This window comes from Panthera tigris, chromosome B1, assembly GCF_018350195.1.
Source record: "Panthera tigris isolate Pti1 chromosome B1, P.tigris_Pti1_mat1.1, whole genome shotgun sequence".
In the NCBI taxonomy this organism is placed as follows: Eukaryota; Metazoa; Chordata; class Mammalia; order Carnivora; family Felidae; genus Panthera; species Panthera tigris.
The window spans coordinates 138,207,512-138,230,786 of NC_056663.1; the positions used below are offsets into that span (position 1 = coordinate 138,207,512).

The following is a 23,275-nucleotide window of genomic DNA, read 5'->3' on the forward strand; positions in this document are numbered from 1 at the left end:
TTTTGTACTTCTCTGTGGGGGTCTCACACACTTTTGTTACATGCAACCCTGTATAGTTGATTTTTTTATCTTGTTAAAATGATGTAATTTTTAAACTTTCATTTTTAATTACTTGATGCTGGGATATAGAAATATAATTGAATTGTTTGGAGAGCTTGTATCCAGTGAGATTGTTGAAATAACTTGTTAATTTTGATAGTTTACTTGTACATCCTTTTGAATCTCTCACTTATGCAACGTGTCTTTAGAAGGAATGGCAATTTTATTTCTTTTCCTATGCTTACATCTTTTATATTTTTCTTTTTTTTCTTTGTGATTATTTTTCCCACTCACCTTATTAAATTTGCTCAGACTTCTGGTTCAGGGTCAAATTGAAACAGCCCATTTCTGATATCTGGAGGGAAACTTTCAGTATTTTACGGTATGAGATAATGATTTCTGTTTTTTGTTTTGTTTTGTAGATAATGTTTTATAATTTTGTAGATAATGTTCAGATTAAGGACATTCCATTCCAGTCTATTCCTAATTTGCTAAGGGCTTTTTTAAAATTTAGAAACCGGGTGGCCTGGCTGGCTGTCAGAGGAGCATGTAACACTTAATCTTGGGATCATGAGTTTGAGCCCCACATGGGGTGTGAAGATTACTTAAATAAAACTTAAAAAAATAAAATTTAGAAATAATATATAGATGTTTAATTTTATCAAATACTTTTTCTGCATCCAATAATATTTTGCAGTTTTTTAATCCTTTATTCTTTTTGTGTGGTTAATTACATCAGTTAATTTTCAGTGTGATTTAGAATACTTACTTTATATACTTGTTTTGTTTTCTGACTTTGCACTTACCATCATTAGGGATATTAGCCTTTAATTTTTCTTTCTTGTGATGTGGGTTTTGTTCTCAGGCTATTCTCATACTATAAAGTAAGTTGGGAAAAATTATGCTTTTTTATTTTCTGGAAAAGATTATATAAGATTAATGTTATTTTTCCTTAAGTGTCTGGAAAACTTTGTGGTAGTGTCATCTGGGTCTAGAATTCCTTTTGTGAGATATTTTTATCTTTTATTTAATTTGTAATTGCTAATTTTTACTTCTTGTGTCAGATATGGTTTGTTGCGTTTTTCTTGGAAGTTTTTCATTTCATCTAAATTTTCAAGAATTGGTTACACTATCCATTCATTTTTTTCATATCTATAATATCTATAGGAATGTCTCCCTTCTTATATTTGATATTGATAATTATATGTTAATATATATGTTTATATGTTAAATTATATGTTATTTATATGTTAAATTATATGTTAATATTAATAATTATAAACACATAAATTGTATGTGTTGGTTCTCTATTGTACTTTTTTTTCTGTTTTACTATTTTCTGCTTCCATTTCATTATTTATTTCCTTCTCCCTTTTCTGAGTTCACCTTTTTTTCTAGCGCTTTTAGGTGGACACTTAAGTTATTCAATCTTATCTTTCTTCTTTTCTAATGTATCTCTTTAATACTGTAAGTTTCTTAGCATGATTTATGTGCTCCTCACAATTTTTGGCATGTCATATATTTATCATTTATTTCAAAATATTATCTGATTTTTCCTTCTAATTTAATCATTGATCAGAGGGCTATTTAGAAATAAATTGCTCAAAAAAATGTTCAATTTTCAATTCACATTCAATTCTCAAACATTTGAGAATTTTTTGATTATGCTTTGTTATTGATTTCCCTAGCTTAATTCCACTGTATTCAAAGAACATATTTTGTATTTTTGAGACTTGCTTTATGGCCCGCCATATGGTCAACATTGATGAAGGTTTTTGTGCACTTGAAAAGAATGTGTGTTCTGAATTTGTTGAATGCAATCTTTTGAAATATCAGTGAGGTCAAGAAATTAAGTTTGATAGTCAATTGTTTGGAACTATGTTCTAACTAATTTTCATCAACTTTTTCCATTGGTTACTCAGAGGGATGTGTTAAAATCTCCTAATTGTGGATTCATTTATTTCTTCTTTTATTTTTTGTCAATTTTTTTCTATATTTTGAGGCTATTTAATTAATTGCATACACATTTAGAAATATTTATATCTTCCTGATCATACCAATATGAAATATCCCTCTCTATTTCTGGAAATGTAATTTTTGTTGCACTCTACTTTCCAGTATCAAGAAACATTTTCTTCATAATTGGTGTTTACATAGTATAAACATCTCTTTCTACCTTCTTACTTTCAGCCTTTCTATGTCATTATCTTTAAAGCATGCTTCTTATAAGTAACACACATTTAGTATTTCCTTTTTACTCTATTTCATTTTTCAATCTGACAGTCTTAGTGTTTAGTGTTTTTGTCTCTAAGTAAATACAAGTATTTGCATTTAACTCTAACATAATACTATTTGTTTCTTATATGTTATACTTCTTTGGTTTCTTTTTAAATTAGATGTATTATTAATTTTTTTAAGAGAGAGAGAGAGAGAGAGCAAGTGGAGAGGGAGAGGGAGAGAGAGAGAGAATCTTAAGCACCTGATGCTGAGCTCAATCCCACTGCCCTGGGATCATGACCTGAGCTGAATTCAAGAGTCAGATACTCAACTTACTGAGCCACCCAGGATCCCTGAATTAAATATATTATTATTCCATTTTCTTTTCTGTTAGCTTCCATTGAAACATTATTTGGCTGATCTTGTAGGGGTTACCCTAAATTATAACATCTTCTACAATTTATTAAATTTCTAATGTAGATTAGTACTTGCATCACTTCCTGTACCTTAAATTATGTTTACTGCCACCCTTCCCCCTCCTCACAACGTGGCTGTGGTTCTCAAACATTGTATTTATCATACATTTTATTTTATTTTATTATTTTTTATTTTTTATATGAAATTTATTGTCAACTTGGTTTCCAAACAACACCCAGTGCTCATCCCACCAGGTGCCCTCCTCAATACCCATCACCCACTTTCCCCTCTTCCCCACCACCCATCAACCCTCAGTTTGTTCTCAGTATTTAAGAGTCTCTTATGGTTTGCCTCCTCCCCTCTCTGTAACTTTTTTCCCCCTTTCCCCACCCCCCTGGTCTTCTGTTGAGTTTCTCAGGATCCACATATGAGTGAAAACATATGGTATCTGTCTTATTTCACTTGACTTATTTCACTTAGCATAACACTCTCCAGTTCCATCCACGTTGCTACACATGGCCAGATTTTATTCTTTCTCATTGTCAAGTAGTATTCCATTGTATATATAAACCACAATTTCTTTATCTATTCATCAGTTGATGGACATTTAGGCTCTTTCCATAATTTCACTGCTATAAACATTGGGGTACAAGTGCCCCTATGCATCAGCACTCCTGTATCCCTTGGGTAAATTCCTAGCAGTGCTATTGCTGGGTCATAGGGTAGATCTATTTTTAATTTTTTGAGGAACCTCCACACTGTTTTCCAGAGTGACTGTACCACTTAAACACGGCATTGCTATTATGCTATTACTTCTTTATAAAGACAAGCTTTCTTTAGTCATCCACACTATTACTTTTTCCATTGCTTCTTTCTAATGTCTATTAGTTTCCATCTGGGATCATTTTGTTTGTGTGGAGCTCTCCACTATTATGAGTCTGTTGCCAATGGAATGACATTCTAAAGTGTATTCATTTCACTTGTATTTTTAAAGGCAATTTTCACTGGGTAAAGATACTGGAAATAGGCATTTTAAAGCTTTTTGGAGATATTCCAAATATCTGGCTTTCATTATTTCAGTTGAGGAGTAAGTCAGTTATATTGTTGGTTATTTGAGGTAATGTATCTCTTCTTTATCTGCATTGTAGATTTTTCTCTTTTTATTTGGTTTTTAGCAATTTGACTATGATGATCCTAGGTATGGTTTTTTTTTAAAGATATGTTTTGTGTGGAGTTCATAGTGTATCTTGTCTGTGATTCAATATCTTTTCATGGATTTAAGAAGATTCTTAAATATGATCCCTATATATATTGTTTCAGTCCAATTCTTTCCTTTTCTTCAGGGAAGAAATTACACCTATGTCCAAATTCTCTGTGATGACTCATACGTTTTCTATGTTTTGTATTGTTTTTGTTCTTGTTGCACTATTTTCCATCCTATATTCTCTCTAACTGCCTATGTAGATATATTCTACCTGCTTATAGTATTCAGTTTCTAATCCTTTTCAGCTGTGTCTTGCAGATTTTAAATTCATCTGTCGAATTTCAAGCTTCAGATGATGTATTTTTCAGTTCTGGAATTTCCATTTGATTAAAGCAAAAAAATTGTGTTCTCCATTGATAGTCTCCATTTTGTTTTTGATTTTATTAAAAATAATTAAATACAATTCTATTAAAGTCTGTCTGACACCTACAATATCTTGGTCTGTTAGGTCTGTTTCTGTTGTCTTTTTTCTCTTGGTCTTCAATCATTTGGTCTTTTCTCCTGCTATGCCTAGTAACTTTTGATATTTTGCCAGATACTCTTTAGGGAAAAACTCTAGAGAAAATTTGAGTCTCTAGATTTTGTGAACATCCTATGGAAAACACTTACCTTTGCTTCTGGACGGCAGGCTAGGGGCAAATCATTTTAACCAAAATAGGAATTTGTCATTTTGAAGTTGGTTTTCAGTCTTTTCCAGAGCTAGCCTCTTTTGGGCTGCTGTATTTACTCATAGGTTACAGCCCTGCAGTTGTCCCATCTGAAATCTTGGATGTTTACCAGGATTCTTCCTTCATGGGGTGCCTTGAATATTGACTCTGGTCTTCCCAATCCTTTGAGACTGCCAAAATTCTGCTCAGTGCTGACTACAAATCAGCAAATGCCTTGAAGGGAAAAGCAGATACGAATGTCAAGCTCATATTATCTCTCTCTCTCTCTCTCTCTCTCTCTCTCTCTTTTTAATGTTTATTCATTTAGAATAATAGAGAGAGAGAGAGAGAGAGAGAGAGAACATGAGTTGGGGAGGGGAAGAGAGAGAGGGAGACAGAATCTGAAGCAGGCTGCAGGCTCTGAGCTGTCATCACAGAGCCCCATGTGGGTCTTGAGCTGGTGAACCGCCAAGATTGTGACCTGAGCTAAAGTCAGATGCCCAACCGTCTGAGCCACCCAGGTGCCCCTATATTCTCTAGTGGATCATGGCTTTTCAAGCTGTTATGTTGATAGGTCTCCAGTGCTTTCAAAGCAGGTTTGCAGTATATTAATTTAATTAGTTTTTGTAGTTGTGTGAGTAGGGAGAGTTGTTCTGATAATAGCTTGCCTATCATAGTTGTAGAAGGAGCAGTAAAGTTCATACTTGTAGGCACTGCTATCTGTTGCCTCTTAAACAGATAATTCAAGAGAAGACCCGGTCCCTCAAAGATTTATAATCTGGTTTGGAGGAAAAGTCATAGAGACAACTCTTTTCTAATAATACAATATTATAATATGGTTATTCAGTAAATTAAGTTTAAAGAATTTGAGGCCATGGACCATGTTTAATAAATTTTTATATCCAAAGTAAATGTTTGATAAAATTTTTGAATTTAATAGACATGAATATAATACTCTAAGAGTTTAGAGTAGAGTTAGAAGATTGTGTGAACTATAGCATCCTTGCCTAGATCATAATGGGATAAGTATAAGGTTTGGGCTGGTTGAGGGGAGAAGAAATTAAGTTAAACTGGAGGAGAAAACAGAGGCTAAGCCTAAACATAAAGCTGGCAGGCATAGGAGACAATGAAGATACCAGCCTGTCTGTAGCAAAGGGTTTGTTTTATGAAGTGAGTACTAGATGGATTGAGTAGAGCCATGTGGTGGGAAATGGTGAATACCAGATTGTGGGATATTGATTTTCTTCTATGGGCAAAAGGGTTTTCAGACTACTTCCATGGAATGCTCGTAGAAGTTAAGCCAAAAGAAGAAGTAAATATAACAGACATTGAGGTTTGGGAAACATTGGTTTAACAGATTTGTTTACTGAAATATTTCTTTGAACTCTGAAAGTATGCATTGTAAATTTCCAAAATTGTTCAAACTCAGCACACTCTTGCTTATAAAAGAAGAGCCCTTCCTGGAACATATTTTGGGAAATTAGGGTATGTGTACATTGATGAAACACTAGCTAGAATGTTACAAGATCATGGAAGGCCCATGAAAGATGGGGCTTTCTTGGTACTGTTCACAGTTCTACTGCTTGCTCTGAGAACATGTAGCAAAAGTATTTTCTCAGTATATATTAAATGAATGATTTTTTTGGGTTTAGAGGATAAAGAAAAAATGAGATCAGAATGAAATCAGGTTTTTTTAGCAAGATTAATCTGATAATATAGTATAGAATAGAATATGAGGGAAAGAGGCTAGAAGCTGAAATGTTAAAAAAGAACGTATTAAAAGTTTTCCGACCTAAGATTTTTTTTTTCTTGGACTGTGGCGACATCTTTGAAAATGGAAAATAAAATGGATAACAATGATATTTTGTAAAGAGAAATGACAAGATTTGGTGATAAATTAGTTGCAGGAAGAAGTAAGTTTTCAAAGTACTCAAAAGAGTTTGTATGCCTCTGAGTCACTATAGGGCAGAAGGAATTTCTTCATTGTTTTCTTAATGTAGCCTAATGATCTGATGGATGCAGTTTTGAAGGAAGTATCCAATCCCGTGAAAGTTTACTTTATGTCTACTTTATGTTTGAGAACTTTCCGTGTAGAAAAATAGCACAAGTTTTGAAACAGTAAAGCTAGTGATGGGAAAGAGTTTGAATGAAAGATGCAGAAAAAAAAAAAACCCTGTTTTTAAAAATCATGCTGAATTTGGGGCACCTGGGTGGCTTAGTCAGGTAAGCGGCCAACTCTTGATTTCAACTCAGGTCATGATCTTGCAGTTTGTGAGATCAAGCCCTGCATCAGGCTCTGAGCTGACAGCAAGGGGCCTGCTTGGGATTCTCTCTGTCCATCTCTCTGTCCTTTCCCTGCTTGTGCTAACTCATGCTCTCTGTCTCTCTCTCTCTCTCTGAAAAATAAACTTAAAAAAAAACTACATAAAAAAATCATGCTGAGTTTGACTGAAAGCAAGTATGTTGTGCAGAGTCTAACTTAGCCCACAAATTCACTTTTCTGCCAGCTCAATAATTCTATAACAGCTGCATATAAAGTATGTTGATTAAAACATTTGAAAGTTATGGTAATTAAGATTGGGTAATTATTTGAAGCTACTTCTCTTCCCAAAGAAAACAGAGTATTTCAGGATTATCAACAAGAGGGCCTTGGATTTGAGGAATGAACAGGTTATGAGACTGGAAATACATATTCTGTCTAGTCTAGATATGCTAAGAGTCAAAGTCTAGGAAAACCCAGACTACTACCATCACCTCCTATGTCTGATCTAACCTAGTGAGTCCCAAGGGAACTGACTGCCTTGGCTCAGAAGAGGCAGGGGATGGAATGGAAGCCATACAGGCTTCAGACTCACAGACTTGGATTTAAATCCTAGAGGGAATAAGTTGCTTGCTTTTTAGGCTACTTATCCGTAAAGTAACAATAGTGATTATTTCACAGGATGGTGATAAAGATTCAATAAGATATAAAATAGCTAGTACTATAGGCACTATGCATGCAAATATACATGAATAAATGAAAGTAAAAATGAGTATTGTGTTGTAGTTTCTTAAATACACCTTCTACCAACCAACCAGATTTTCTTTCCACCTAAAAAAAAAAATCATGTATCATGTTATTAACATTAATCTAGGGATCTTGAGAGATGCTACACTTGTGATGATGGCAGCCAGGAGTGATAATAAAATTGATGTAATACCAATTACAGAAAACTATTCAAAAATACGTTCAAAGGTTTTACATGTAAAGTAGGGCAGTTACATGGGTCAAGTGTTGGTGGGACTAGAAGAACAATTTGTCCTTGCTGGAAAAGTTGTAAGTACTAGAATCTGAATGAGGTAAATCTAAATAGCAAAACATGGTTTTCATTAATTGTAACGTAATCTCTTTTTGCCATTACACCAGCGAGAAGAAGCTCATTACAGATGCCCTTAATAGAAATCAGTTTCTGAAGAGACTGGATCCTCAGCAGATCAAAGACATGGTGGAATGCATGTATGGTAGAAACTACCAGCAAGGGAGTTACATCATTAAGCAAGGAGAACCAGGAAACCATATCTTTGTGCTAGCAGGTGGGTTTCACAGGTTTTTCCAGTTCCAGTTCTTACATAACAAATATTTTGCCTATTGCCTTATGATTTTTTGCAAACATTTATAAAAATGCAAAACCGGTTGCTCTGTTTGTATGAAACCATAACAGAACGAGCTCATGAAATAGTAACATTGTTGACCTAATCATAATGGTGATAATAATATTTACTGAGTGCATTTTATGTGTCAAGCATCCTACTGAGCACTTTATAGAGAGATCTCATTTCATCTTCTCACCAACTCTGTTAGGTAAGTGCTGTTATCACCTTATTACTAATGTGGACTTTGCCACAGAAAAGTTATGTAACTTACGCAAGGCCACAAAGCTCATAAATGGTGGAGGTAGAATGCAGATGTAGATAATCTGACTCGTGTCTGTACTTCTAATAACAATGCCACCTACCCAGCAACTGCAAAAAAAGGTGTTTCTATTTAAAATACTGCTGCTTATGTTGACATTTTTAGGTTGTTGTAGGAGGATAAAGAAAACAATTGTTTTTGTGGTTCTGTAAAATATTTGGGTTATATACGAATGCTTTCAGAAGATAATTTAGGTACATGTAACCAACATGTGAATCAAATGGAATGCATTAAGATTAAAACTGGTGTCTTTAGAACCATTTAAATGGTTTTCTCCATATATAATTATAGGAACAGGTTTACATGCTGGGTAGATTTTAATAATCAGATAGGCAAAGGATTTCTTAAATGCATACCAAATGCATGCCTTATAGTAGTACTCAAAAAATGATTTTTGTTAGATATAGAGACAAGAAATTATATGAACAGGGTGTATGTTTAGTGAACACCTTCTCAAATTCTGAATTGCCCCAACTTCTTGAGTTTTAGGGAAAAAGTTAAGGTGGCTTACCCAGATGGAGTGGTAAATTGAGACATGCTGTGGCCTTTTATTTTATACTGTAGTTCCTGGCAACCTAAGAATGCTTTCATGATTCTTGTTTCCTTGGGGGCCTTAGGTGTAGGGCAGAAGTTGCCATTCCAAACAAATTAATAAATATGTATTGTTGTATTTATACCATATAAAAGATTGTTTTCATATGCTCTGATTCCTTAGACATGCTATTTTCATAAATATTGGTGTTTATTTGCCATAAACGTCTCTGTAGACACCCCTAAAATTATACAGTCATTCTCAAGAAATTATTCTCCCAAGAATTATTCTAATTCTATGGTCTGAATTTAGCCAACCTTCAAGTTTTTGGGGACGATAATCCAGGGCAGTTTCCCCATCTTTCAACTTTTCTCTTGGCCATTTCATTTCTACTTTAGCAACACCAGAAACTCTGGCATGAAAAAATAGATCATTAACTCAACAAATTTTTATGGAAGCTGTTAGGAAAAGATGAGAAACTCATGTTAGCCCATCTTGTTCCTTGCCGATAACTCCAATGAAAGACTAGGGAAGAGAAGAGTTAGAACAGAAGCCAGCATCAGTATAGTCATTGACATCAGGGTTACAGCACACATGGAAATGAAAATTGGACAGTTTCTTATTTGAATAAATTATGGTGTTATCTCAGGACTGACTTGCCTGATTTAACTGATTGGGCAAATTAGTTAATTAAAAATCTCCCTTTTATAATATATGGCATGAATAGCAAATATTAAAAGCATATTTAGCTTAAACTTTGATATTCCATATAATTCTTTAGTATTTCCCAAGTCCCATGGGTCATACTCAAATAGAAAAAAAAACTTTAAATGCATTGAGACCCATGATACAAACTTGACGGTACCACTAAGTGGTTTCAGTGGAGTGGAATTTAGTTGTAATGAGAAATTATTAAATTTTGTATTATATCTGTAGGATTTGGAGCCAATGCAGCTTTTTTTCTTACTATAATGTAAGTTCTATCAGAATAAGTAATTTAAAAAATTTCCTCAACATTTTTATTCATTTTTTGAGAGACAGAGAGACACAGAGTGTGTGTGGGGGAGGGGCAGAGAGAGAGGGAGACACAGAATCCGAAGCAGGCTCCAGGCTCTGAGCCATCAGCACAGAGCCCAATGCGGGGCTCCAACCCACAAACCCGCGAGATCATGATCTGAGCCGAAGTAGGCTGCTTACCGACTGACCTGCCCAGGCGTCCCCAGAATAAGTATCTTTTGTGTCTCTTTGGCAGTTGTACCAGTTCCTGCTACAACATAGGTACTCAAATCAGATTTGGTGAATGAATGGCTGGGCAGAGATGATTCAGAGCTGCTTAGTGGTGAACTAGGAGAAGGAAAGATGAACTCTTCAAGGGAAAGAGAATAACCCACCATTTTTTCCCCCTCGAAGAATGGAGGTCTCTTTTGCATGTAGCTTTTTGTTAGGTAAGGTTTTATTTACACTCATTTTCAAAAGGAAACGAGAAGAGAATCACTGGGGCCAAATAATTGTGAGGAGGTGGCCTCAAATACTGCCTCTCCCTTTCCTTGATAGACACTCTTCTTTCTCATTTTTATAAGACTTTATTTTTTCTGGAGCAGTTTTAGGTATGCAACAAAATTTGGAAGGAAATACAGAAATTTTTCCATATACCCCTTGTTCCCACACAGCCATGGCCTCCACCATTATCAACATCACTCACCAGAATGGCGCCTTTTTTTTTTTTTTTAAATCAAGGATGAGCCTATATTGATATATCATCAAAGTTTACCATAAGTTGCTGTTGTACCTTCTATGGGTTTAGAGAAATGTATAATGACATTTATCCACCATTATAAAATCATGCAGAGTATTTTCACCATCCTAAAAATTCTCTGTGCTCTGCCTGTTCATCTCCCCTGACCCTATCCCTGGCAACCACTGGTCTTTTCATTTTCTCCATAGTTTCCCCTTTTCCAGAATGTCATATTGCTGGAATTATACAGTATGTAGCTTTTTTAAATTGAATTCTTTCACTTAGTTGTATATGCACTTGAGGCTCCTCCTTGTCTTTTTGTGGCCTAATAGCATCTTCCTTCCTTCCTTCCTTCCTTCCTTTCTTTCTTTCTTTCTTTCTTTCTTTCTTTCTTTCTTTCTTTCTTTCTTTTTTTTCTTTTTTTCTTTTCTTTTCTTTTTTTTTGAGCAGCAGGCAAAAGTTTATTAGAATACAAGATTAGAAAGGAAGACTAGTAGGAAAGCTCTCACTCTTTCCAGAGAGGGGACATTCGAAAGTGAATGCCCCTAAAGCTCATTTCTTTTTAAGTACTGAATAATATTCCATTGGCTGGATGTACCACAGTTTCTCTGTTCATCCATTAAAGGACATCTTTGTCATTTCTAAGTTTTGGCAGTTATAAATAAAGCTGCTGTAAATATCTGTGTGCAGGTTTTTGTGTGGATCAGAGGTTTGAACTCCTTTGGGTAAAATGCTAAGGAGGGCAATGGCTGCATTGTATGGTAAGATTATGTTTAATAGAAGAAAGTGCCAAACTGTCTTCCAAAGTGACTGTCCCGTTTTACATTCCCATCGGCAATGTAGGAGAGTTCCCCTTGTTCCATGTGCTCACTAACATTGGGTGTTGTCAGTGTTCCAGGTTTTTGTCATTCTACTAGGTGTGTGGTGGTATTTTACTGTTGTTTTAATCTGCATTTCTCTGATGACGCATGATGTGGGGCATCATTTCATATGCTTATTTACCATCTGTCTATCTTCTTTGGTGAGCATCTGTTAAAGCTCCTTGGCCCATTTTTTAATCAGATTGTTTGTTTTCTTGCTGTTGAGTTGTTAGGGGTTTTTGTATATTTTGCCAAACATACTTTTATCACGTGTGTCTTTTTGCAAAAATATTTTCTTACAGTCTGTGGCTTGTCTTCTAATTCTCTTGATACTGTTTTTCTCATGCACTTTTCTTAGCAACTGTCATTTATTACTTCATGTCAGTGATTGAGGGTTTAGACAACAATTCAGGCATGGTGAAGTTACTTACCCAAGGTTACACAGCCAATGATTGGACAGGGCCAGGCTGTCTGACTCCAGGGCCCATGCGTTTCTAATTATGACAAGTTAGTCCTTCTGTTAGTGTGGACAGCTAGGATGTGTTTTCAAGACATACAGTAATTGTTGTGTTCCTTGGACAAAAGAAATAGTTTTATGTGCTACCTTTTCTTGGGGTAGAATGAATTTTAAATACAACACTTGCCATCCATTGCTTCTGGAGAAGAACTTTGTAGCAATGATAATAACATTAACAATAGCTAACACTAACATAGCATTTTCTGTGTGTTAGCCATTGTTCTAAGTTCCCTACCTATGTTAACTAATTTAATTCTCACAGCAACTATCTGAGGTAAATATTATTATTATTATTATTATTATTATTATCCCCATTACTGACAAAGAACCCCAGGCAGAGTAGGGAACCCCATTCTTTCAAAGTGATCAGCTAATAGAGAGTAAGTGGGAGAGCTGCTTTTAGTCTGCACTGTCAACCACTATATTATAATGAGAATCATAAGAGATCTTGCCTGTATGCTTTGTGTACTTTCTGATTGTCTTACTTTTGTAATTTATTTCGATTATTTGTGTTTTTTCTTAAATTCTGCTTGACAGAGGGTCGACTAGAGGTGTTCCAAGGGGAGAGATTGTTGTCATCCATCCCTATGTGGACCACATTTGGGGAGCTAGCCATTTTATACAACTGTACAAGAACTGCCTCTGTGAAAGGTAACGGGATGAAAGGCTCTATTTTTGAATTGTTACACAATGTTTATGACAATCTAAGTCACTACTATTGCCTGCTGAGTATTTCTGTCTCCCATTGTGCCCCATGTGCTCTTGTTAAAAGAAATGCTATGCTTACAAAAGAATTTATATTGAAGCACTTGTCTAAATCATTCAAATTTAAGAGAACTTTTCCTTCAGGTACCTGCATATGAAATATGAAAATGGCTTTCTATTATTGAATTATTCCAATATTTGCTTTAATTACCACTTCGCTTTTTTTTCTGTGTAAACATCTGCCTTTGGTTCATCCAGAATGTTAGCTTTTCATTCTCTGTGATGTTCCAAACATATTATAAACCAGAAAAATTAATGAAACCAATGAAAATATATAAATAGCCAAAGGGAGGTGAATTAATTAATGAGAGTTTTCCTGAGTGACTCCTGGGATTAGTTTAAGGGTTCTTGTTTTTATTGACATTATTCATGGTTATCTTGGGCATGAATACTTGGGTGTGTTTCTCAGTGGTTAGGACTGGGTTAAGTGTCTTAGAATTGCTGCAGTTTTGATTAAAAAATGCAGATTCTGGGGCTTCACTCCAAACACAAATCAGAATCTCTGGCAATGGAGCTTAGGGATCTGAATGTTTTTTTAAGTTTTTTTTTAATGTTTATTTATTTTTTAGGAGGGGAGGGACAGAGAGGGAGGGGGACAAAAATCTGAAGCAGGCTCCAGGCTCCAAACTATCAGCACAGAGCCCAATGCAGGGCTTGAACTCACAAACTGTGAGATCATGACCTGAGCCGAAGTCACATGCTTAACCTATTGAGCCACCCAGGTGCCCTGTATGGATTTGTATTTTTAGCAAGAATGTCAAGATAAATCTAATTCATTCCAAAATTTAGTAAACCAAAGCTTTGGATTTTGATTTATTTTATAGGCTCTCATTACTTCTTTTTTTTTTTTTTTTAAATACAATTGTAACTTCATCTAGATTTTTTAGAGCTGCTACTTCTGCTCTTCTTCCTGTTTAGATTTTATTCTTGCTTTCTATGTCTTTCCTATAAAAAAATTGTCTCAAACACTGTTTTGCATAATTTCTATGAAAATGATTTGTATGTACTTTATACAAAAGTAACCATAGAGATCCTTAAAAATATATTGGCTCTCATTAGCTACAATGTCTGAACAGCATAAAAATACATAAAAACATACTCATACACTCAGATCTTTAACTTTCAATTATCTACTTGTGAATTCTTCACTTTCTGGATTAGCTACAGGCTGGCTGGTTTTCTCTTGTATCACAGCACAAATCTGAAATGCATCCTGATGATGTAGTATGTAATTAGGAATTGCAAACTAATTTTGATATCATCCTAAGCAAAACATAATTAGAAAGGAAATCTTTTGCTACTCACTTCCAAATCATGGTTCATTTCAAAGCCAAAGATGATTTTATAAAATTACCCACTATTTATATCACTGCTTCCTTCCATTTGCATGTTAAATAATGCAATTTCCACGAAATATCATTTGATGGGAATATATGAAAAATTTATCAATTAACATTTTGGACTGTTTTCTTAATGTGGGGCTAAACAATATTTTATTATTTTCTTGATTTTTCTAAAGCTATTACCAATGTTAAAACTTGGGCACTAGATCGAGAGGTATTCCAGAATATAATGAGAAGGACAGCTCAAGCTAGAGATGAACAGTACAGAAACTTCCTCAGAAGGTAAGAATAACACGTTGTTGGAAAGAGTAGAAGATGGTGTAGTTATATTGTGGCTATGTTGGTTTTATCACAATAATTACTTTACTAGAGCTTTCCTCATTTAAGCAATTTCCACATGACTAAACCAAAGGAACGAAAGTATTCCCTTGCAGTAAAGGCCACTATATTGAAAAAATATATACTTAATTCCAATTAGCCTTGCACACTGATTTATTTATCTTTCACTAATTTTGCCCTTGTATTGATGGAGTCCTTGTATATAGTATAGAAAAATGTGTAAAAAGTCTTCAAATATTCATCTGGGTTGCTCAGTTGACTTTGAAAGATAGCCTATAATTTGGAAGTGGATAGCAAAAGAGCATCTTTCTAATAATGCTTTGCTTAGACTAATATTAAAATTAATTTATTTTGCTATCTTTAATTGCTTTACCTGACACATTATTTTTCTCATTTATATAACCACACCATCTTCCAAATTACTATTATTTGTAACAAATTAACTTGCCAGAAATGTCACTGTGTGTGTCTTGATGACACAGATCCTTGGAACATATTTTGTGACCTGTTCTGTACCCCCAACAACTTGGATACATCAATTTAGAAAGAAACAAATACGTATCTAACTGAAAAAGTCAGTTATGCATATACAAAGTTTGTTTGTTTTTTTGGAGAATATACATTCTTTTTTTTATTAAATTTTTTAACGTTTTTTATTTATTTTTGAGACAGAGAGAGATAGAGCATGAACGGGGAGGGGCAGAGAGAGAGGGAGACACAGAATCGGAAGCAGGCTCCAGGCTCTGAGCCATCAGCCCAGAGCCCGACGCGGGGCTCGAACTCACGGACTGTGAGATCGTGACCTGAGTGAAGTCGGACGCTTAACCGACTGAGCCACCCAGGCACCCCTGGAGAATATACATTCTTTAAACTATTTCTGTGTTATTTTTTTTTTGGGGGGGGTTGACAATCTCTAAAGCTTCAATACATACTGTAATGAAATGTTACCCATGCTAAGTGGTAATAATAATAAAATATCCCACAATTTCCAAAAATAAATTCTAAGCTCTTTTTAATATTAGTGATTTTACTTTGCATAAGTAGCCTAGAATATAGCAAGGACTCAATAAATATTGATCGAATGTCTTTTTAATCATCAGTAGAACATTGTAGGTGTTGAGGGTTCTCCTACAGAATCTTGCTGATTTGCCCTCCCCAGAGATAATATTGACTCCCGGCAGAGAGCTGCAATAATGATAAGTAAGTGCCTTACCTATATGCCAACCAATGCCTTAGCTATCATGTTGTGGGCTCTACCTGAGTATAGGTAATCTAAATATCCAGTTAACTGAGCAATACAGATCAGCATTTAAAGCTAATGAACTACACTCATGCAAAGGCCAAAGGGGGATAAATAACTCAACCAGTCCTTGTGGGTTGCCTCTGAATGTGTGAGATAAAACTTGAATTACTAGGGATAGCATTTCATTCCCTTGGAGTCTAGAGTGTTCTGTCTCAGTAGAAGGACCGAGGAGAATTTACTAGTACGTAAACCTTCTTTCCTTTTGTCTTCCTTTTGTTATCTGATTCATCCATTCATTTAACAAATACTTATTGCTAGGCGCTAAATATTGTGGATTCAGTGGTGATCCAGATAAACCTTATTGCTTTTTTTATAGTGGGGAGACAGACAAAAGATTTTCACTCATATCAATTTCCTCACTAATCCCCAAAAGTGATAGTTTATAGAAGAGAATTTTCACTAACATTGTAGGACTCCCATTTGGACCAGAAGTAGAACTTTCACAATGAAGAGTATGTTAATCAATGACAAGTTCTGCTTACCATTTTACCTTTTCATTCACAGGAAGGTAGATTAGAAACAGGCATTTCTCTTTGTTTCATAATATACAATGAGCTCTTTCTTTTTCCATTTACATCTTTTCATTTTGAAGTATGTGATATCTAGAAAAGTTACATAGTACATATGTAAGTTTTAAAACATAATAACAAAAATGCCCAATCTAAGAAGTGGAGCATTGGCAAAATTGAAAGTTCTTTTCCTGTGGTCCCCATTCATTTCCCGGCCTCCTACATGCATCTCCATGGAGTGGCCTGTATTCTGAAGTTTAGAAATCATTCCTTGGTAGTCTTTATTACTTTGTCTCTAGCTTGATTTAATTAACCTATTTTTCAACTTTAAAAAGTGTTATTTTTGCAACTCAACTTTTTATTCAATCTTTTTTTCTATTTTTTTTTTTTTTCTATTTCATCCATCTGGTTAAGTTCAGTCATTTCTCCTGTTTTAGAGTTTGGTTATCTGACTCTACTACAGTGTATTTATCTGTTCTCCAATTGGGGCATGTTCTAGTGTTCTGCAATTACAAATGATTCTGACACAAACATTCTTAGCCACGTGTCCTGGCCACGTGCCTCCCTGTGAACATGCCCAAGGATCAACTAGAGCTATTATTTTAAAAAATTGGATCCAATTATGTATTTTTGGAGTAGCATCATTTTTTCTTTAGGGGTGTCAAATTTTAGCTGGTAGGAAATATGTTTTTATCTTACAGTAATTATGTCAATGGTCCTGAGTAAAAATGGGTAAAGTAGAGGAGAAATTTCTTCAAAGGAACAATTTAATCATTTGATTGGCTAATCATACTGAGTGGAATTTCTGATGTTTTTTCTCAAGTAATAACTTTCAGTAATCCATTTCATTCCTGATATTATTACTATATGTAAAAATGTTCCTATTACGTGCCCCTGGCTACCATTAATTTTAAAAGTTGGTACAGTGTGATTAATAATCAAGATGATTTCCATGCTAATTCCTACATTCCCCCTGGATTCAGCCTTTACTTAATTACACAGATTTAGATGAAAATCATATCCTCCTCTGAAAGCAGAGATCCTCACCCATGCTAATAAAAGACATACTGAGATGTGGCAAGAAACACATTTCTGGGTGTAATTCACTCTGAAAACCAACAACAAATATAAAGTGTTTTTTTCCTTCCAAACAGACAAAATAAGATTTTTTTCCCTTTGTAGTACCTTACTGTCTTTACTTATTTGCCTATGATAAATATCTGTGATTACATGTGGTTATATAATTTCAATGTATTTGAAATTCAGTTGTTTATGTGTGATATATTTTGGAGGTTTACTTTGGAAAAATTAAAGTGAATTATATATTTTTTAGATACAGGTAAAGGTTTTTTGAACTACATAGAAGTGCATATTTAATTCAGGAAGATAATTAAAGGTTTCTTTTTAATTTTGAAGTGTATCCTTGCTGAAGAATTTACCTGAAGATAAATTAACCAAGATCATTGACTGCTTGGAAGTGGTAAGAAATTTTAAAGGAAAAAATACATTTTATTAAACGACTTTATTTAAAAATTTTTTTCTTAATGTTTTTATTTTTGACAGAAAGAGACAGAGTGTGAGTGGGGGAGGGACAGAGAGAGAGGGAGACACAGAATCTGAAGCAGGCTCCAGGCTTTGAGCTGTCAGCACAGAGGCCAACGCAGGGCTTGAACCCACAAACTGTGAGATCATGACCTGAGCTAAAGTCAGATGCTCAACTGACCGAGCCACACAGGCACCCCTTATTTAAAGACTTTATAATTTGGTTATTATTAGCACTGTAAATGAAAAAAAGGAAACGATGGTAGGTGGCCTGTCTGCAGAGACCAGGAGCCTTTTTCTATTGTGTAAAACCTTAGACCAACTCACAGGGAATTAAGGGGCTGGGATGGGTTTAGGCCACTCTTCTGAAATGTATAAAAGGAAATTGGATTTGCATGTGTAAAATGACACTTGATTTACATACTCTAACCTTTTTAGTATATTTTGTGAAACTAATCTGCCTTACTCAAGAGGCATTTGATTTTCTGCAGTTAACATCACAATCCCCTGTAGAGTTTTCCTAGTATAAAGGAGTCAATGATGTTTCATTAGGTAATGGTGTAGAGGAGGATATATTGGAGCTTTAGGGGACAGCTTTCTGAATCAGGCTATGAAACAAGTCCATACTTGAAAACTCTACACCATGAAAAGACATTTTAAAACCCTCTGCATTTAAGAAGCACTTTACCTATTTTAACATCTAGGGGAAAACAGCATAATGGAATGTGTTCAAAAACTCATATGAGGCATCACCCAGATGGTTGGTTCTAGTCCAAGACTAGCCAAGTTTTTTTGTGAATAAATCTTTTATAACATGTACCTTGGATTCTAATGATATGCATTCTATGAAAACCTCTTCAGATTTCAGAGATTAAAATTCAAAGCAAGAAATTTCTCTCTGATTTTTGGTTTGTGTGTGCGGGGGGTGGGGTGGGGTGGTGGGGAGGTGGGGGTCAATTTCATTGAAACCAAAATGGCTTTAATGGAATTTGAAGGAGGTAAGGAATAATAAAGAAGTCACATGTTGACTTTAAGTGTTTATAAAGCTGTTCTCAGTGGGAGATATAAAAGTCTCTGCAAGACTGATTGTTGACAGATTCATGCCTCTGTCAATCACAGTATACAATGCAAACTAATATCTGTTGAGAAGGGAGCACTGACCATTTTATCCTTAAGTGTAAGTGACACCAGTAATGTTTCCATTTACAATTCATGGAACCTGTCCAGCAGTTTATCAAGGACAGGCCGTGATGACACAGTGCCTGGCCTTGTGTCCCCAGAGTGTTCAGAAATGAAGTCATTTTCAAGAGGACTGCTTGCCCTGCATCTCTTGGGATTTTCCCAATGTAACATAACCCAATCACAGATGTTACAAATTAATAATTCATCCTAATTTCTGAGAGTATGTGTTTTTTTTAAAGCTGGAGTAGCCCTATATTTTTTTTGTTAACTGAGAAAATCTGTTTTTAATATAATACTAATAGAGTAGATTCACCAGAGGGGGATTCCATGCTGACAGCAAATATTAAAATTTAGTATCATTAAAAATAAATGGTAAATTAGTCATATTTATAGCAGCCACAGGCAATAGCTGCAGAATATATAGATGGGGCACAAGTCCAGTATTAATTAACACACAATTTGAGTTTGAAAGTTCTCATCTTTTAAAACACCCTAGAAAGGCTTTATTATATCTCTGCATTTGCAGACAGCAGCACAGTTTATAAAGGGCTCTTTATTCGTACCTGGCAAACAAATGTGTCTCTATAGCGTGTGAAAATTCTCAAATGCAAAAGTGATTAGCAAGGGAGTAATGGGATCTATTTAGCACTAAGAAAAGCACATAATTTACCAGCATAGCTTGGACTAATGACCCGTCAACGGGGTCCTGACAACAGCCAATCACTAATGCATTGGAGTTATAACAGAATGCCTGCTGAGTTCCAAGACCAGCTGTCCCACAAACTGGCTCCATGATCTTTGACAAAAACAGGCTGAATCTGGCTTAAAGTTTAGGAATTGATTTGGGAGGGTTTTAACTTTTGTGTGGGGGCAGGAAAGGGGTATTGGAATTTCCCACCACGACGCGGTTGATCTGAAATGTTTGTTAAGACTTTGACTATTGAACATCTAGACCAATGGCTCCAATTATTCAGTGTTCCAATTACATATCTTGCTTTAGCTTAAATCACCCAGCCCTTTCAATTCTAGAGGCAGACATCCCCTTTAAGCCTCCTCTTGTGTTCTGATGGGAAAATAGTACCAACATATTTGAGAATTAACTAATGAACATCACGAAGCATGATAGAGATTTCGAATGCACTGTAAGTGTTAATGGTAATGAAAATGATAATGTGAATTCTGCACCCACCAGTAGTGCAATATGGAGCACAAGAGTGGAAGGAGTCTCTGTTCACACATACAGGAAGCATGGGATTTGACTGTGGTTGATTGAAATGTCACCTCACTCTTTGTTGCAGAGCTGTGGTATGTGACCCTGTGACCCCCTGTACTGAGACTCTGACATGCCATCTTTCATGAAACTGGGGGTGTAGTAGGAGTGGGGTAGGGGTGGGGTCATGTAGAATGTTGTTGCCCTTCCTTACTCACATCACCTGTGGCGCTGCTTAAAAAGGCAGATTTCCAGGTACCACCCGTACTTACTGAATCAGAAACTCTGGGATATTGGCCCAGAAATGCACACTTAATACGTTACTTGATTCTTATGCTTATTAAAGAGAATATTTGAGAACCACTAGTTTAAAGTTAGAATAGAATATATTTAGAGCCTTGCCATCTCTTCATTCAGGAATTTTCCATTTTTCATAATTAAAAAAAAATCTAGTTTTCTTTCTTATAGTTCCTGCTAATACCTACAAAACCAGAGGGTTTTCTCATTTTAATGATTACATCTGGAGTCATAAAGAAAGTTGAGATAATTGTGGATTTTGCCTGTTTATGGACCAGTTAGCTAGAGGTGAGGCAACTAGGTGCAATAGAAAGTCCACTAGTCCGAAGTCTGGAGATTAGTGTTTATGGTCACGCTTCTTTCACTAATAGCTGTCAATTAATTGTGGTAAGCATTAGGGTTTTCTCATCTACAAAATAAGGGTGAGTAGTCCATATCTCTAAGGGCTCTTTCAGTGTTTCAGTTATAGATTTTTAAACAGTTGGCTCACCCAAGTTAGAGGAATTTCTGTTGGTTTTCATTTTGTGGGCTCTAGTTCCTTGGAAAGAAGCAATCTGCTACTAAATTTTGCCTGAGTGGTTGGTGAGGGCCCACCTGATCCAATTGTATTTGCTTTAAAATTTCTAAAGTGTTTTAACTGTTGTACTTGGGTGAACAAAAAAATGTCGGTAACAACCCAAATAACTGTATCCAGTTTTTTAAACAACCAACATGGGTTCATAGTCATATGATGTGGGGAGTGTGTGTGTGTGTGTGTGTGTGTGTGTGTGTGTGTGTGTTTGTGTGTGTGATACATCTGATTGTGCATCATCAATACTTCTTTGTAATGAAGATTTCTGGCCACACACTAAAGACTCTAAGGAAGTCTTAGGCTTGCGTTTTGGTCTTTGTTCTCCATCACCTTTGGTTTTTCTTCTGGTTTTCTGTATACTGTTTATAGGCATTCAGGTTCTAGCATTTTCTAGATATCACAGAATGAGCATTTTCTTTACAGTGAAAACCTTTGCATCGTTCATTAGCTATTGCTTTTAGTATAGTTTTCTTCTGACCTTTACCTCTTAGTCTGCCCTGGTATTGATTTCCTTATTTTTCGCTCTTGCTATACACTCAGTAACTACTCTTAGGGTTTCCTACACATCTTTTTTAAAAACATCTTTTTCAGGGGTGCCTGGGTGGCTCAGTCAGTTAAGGCTTTGACTCTTGATTTTAGCTCAGGTCCTGCATGATCTCACGGTTCATGGGATTGGGCCCTGAGTCTGGCTCTGTGCTGACAGAGAAGAGTTTGCTTGGGATATTCTCTCTCTCTCTCTCTCTCTCTCTCTCTCTCTCTCTCTCTCCTCTGCCCCTTTCCCACTCGTGCTGTCTCTCTCTCTCTCAAAAATAAATAAGTAAACGTAAAAAAACATCTTTTTCAGACTCTGGGTCATAGCTTATTAGTAGATCATGAAATTAATTTGTAGGAACATTTTTTAAAAGTATCAGAGTAGTAAGTATAAGTATTATTTGAATATGTTTTAATTTTATATAAATGTCTATATGTGTGCATACTCCCGTACGTGTGTTTGGGTATACAGGTAAAATGTATTTCTTATTGTAGGTCACAGTAAAAATGCTTGAAAATCATTGCTCCCCCAGATAGGATCTATGGCTTCTTGGTCCTATAAGGGACCCCTTTGCAGTGTCACCACAGGACAATAACCACACTGTTTGCATTTCTCTTTTTGGTCTTGGTGACCACCCTGGCTAGACTGGCTGCACTCCCCAGTTGACAAACACTGGCCAGTCTAGCATCATAGCCAGTGCTTACCACTATATATTTTTGGTCTGACCTACATCCACAGCCTTTTCTGATCTATGAAGTTACTGTCAACACACTGGGAGGTATTATTTATCTTCCTCCCAAGGTTTTGGGTGACAAAGAATCATCCCTAGGAAAAATACCACTAGGAAGGTTGCCCCTTAAGAAACAATAAAGCTCTTTCTCAGTGTTCCCTTTTAAGCTTCCCATTAGCTTCTCTGACTGACAGGAATTAAAGCCTCACATTTGCACACACCACACGCTTTATAATAACTGAAGAACAACCTACCAGCACTTCAGAAATTCTCCAGGCTCTTGAGGTGCCTGGGTGGCTCAGTCGGTTAAGCGTCTGACTTTGGCTCAGGTCATGGTCTCATGGCGCGTGAGTTCGAACCCTGTGTCAGGCTCTGTGCTGACAGCTCAGAGCCTGGACCCTGCTTCTGGTTCTGTGTCTCCCTCTGTCTCTGCCCCTCCCCGACAGGCACTCTGTCTCTCTATCTCAAAAGGAAATAAACATAAAAAAAAAGAAAGAAAGAAATTCTCCATGTTCCTTCTGTTCCATGTTCTGAAGGGACTAGGAGAGACTATAGAGCAGACTCTCTGAAACAAGAACATCTAACACAATGCCAACCTTCCTAGGGAAGAGGAGTGAACATTAGCTGCATAACAGATGCTGAACTGCAGTGGCATGGGCACTCACTCAAACACCAGGGCTCGTGGCCGTCTCAGCTGCAAAATTGAGCTTGGAGGTGGTGAAGGTTTGTGATAAAGCTAAAATGAGAAAGAATGAAGAGTTGGAGTAAGCAC

At 35.8% G+C, this 23,275-nt stretch overlaps 1 protein-coding gene across 1 annotated transcript in view; it reads left to right on the forward strand.

Annotated features, from left to right (window-relative positions):
- PRKG2 (protein kinase cGMP-dependent 2) overlaps positions 1-23,275 on the forward strand; it is a 103,288-nt gene that overhangs the window by 24,896 nt on the left and 55,117 nt on the right. The window contains exons 3-6 of the mRNA XM_042982718.1: positions 7,991-8,157; positions 12,718-12,831; positions 14,465-14,570; positions 17,856-17,919. Of these exons, the coding sequence (XP_042838652.1) occupies positions 7,991-8,157; positions 12,718-12,831; positions 14,465-14,570; positions 17,856-17,919 (451 nt within the window). The remainder of the gene's footprint in view (positions 1-7,990; positions 8,158-12,717; positions 12,832-14,464; positions 14,571-17,855; positions 17,920-23,275) is intronic.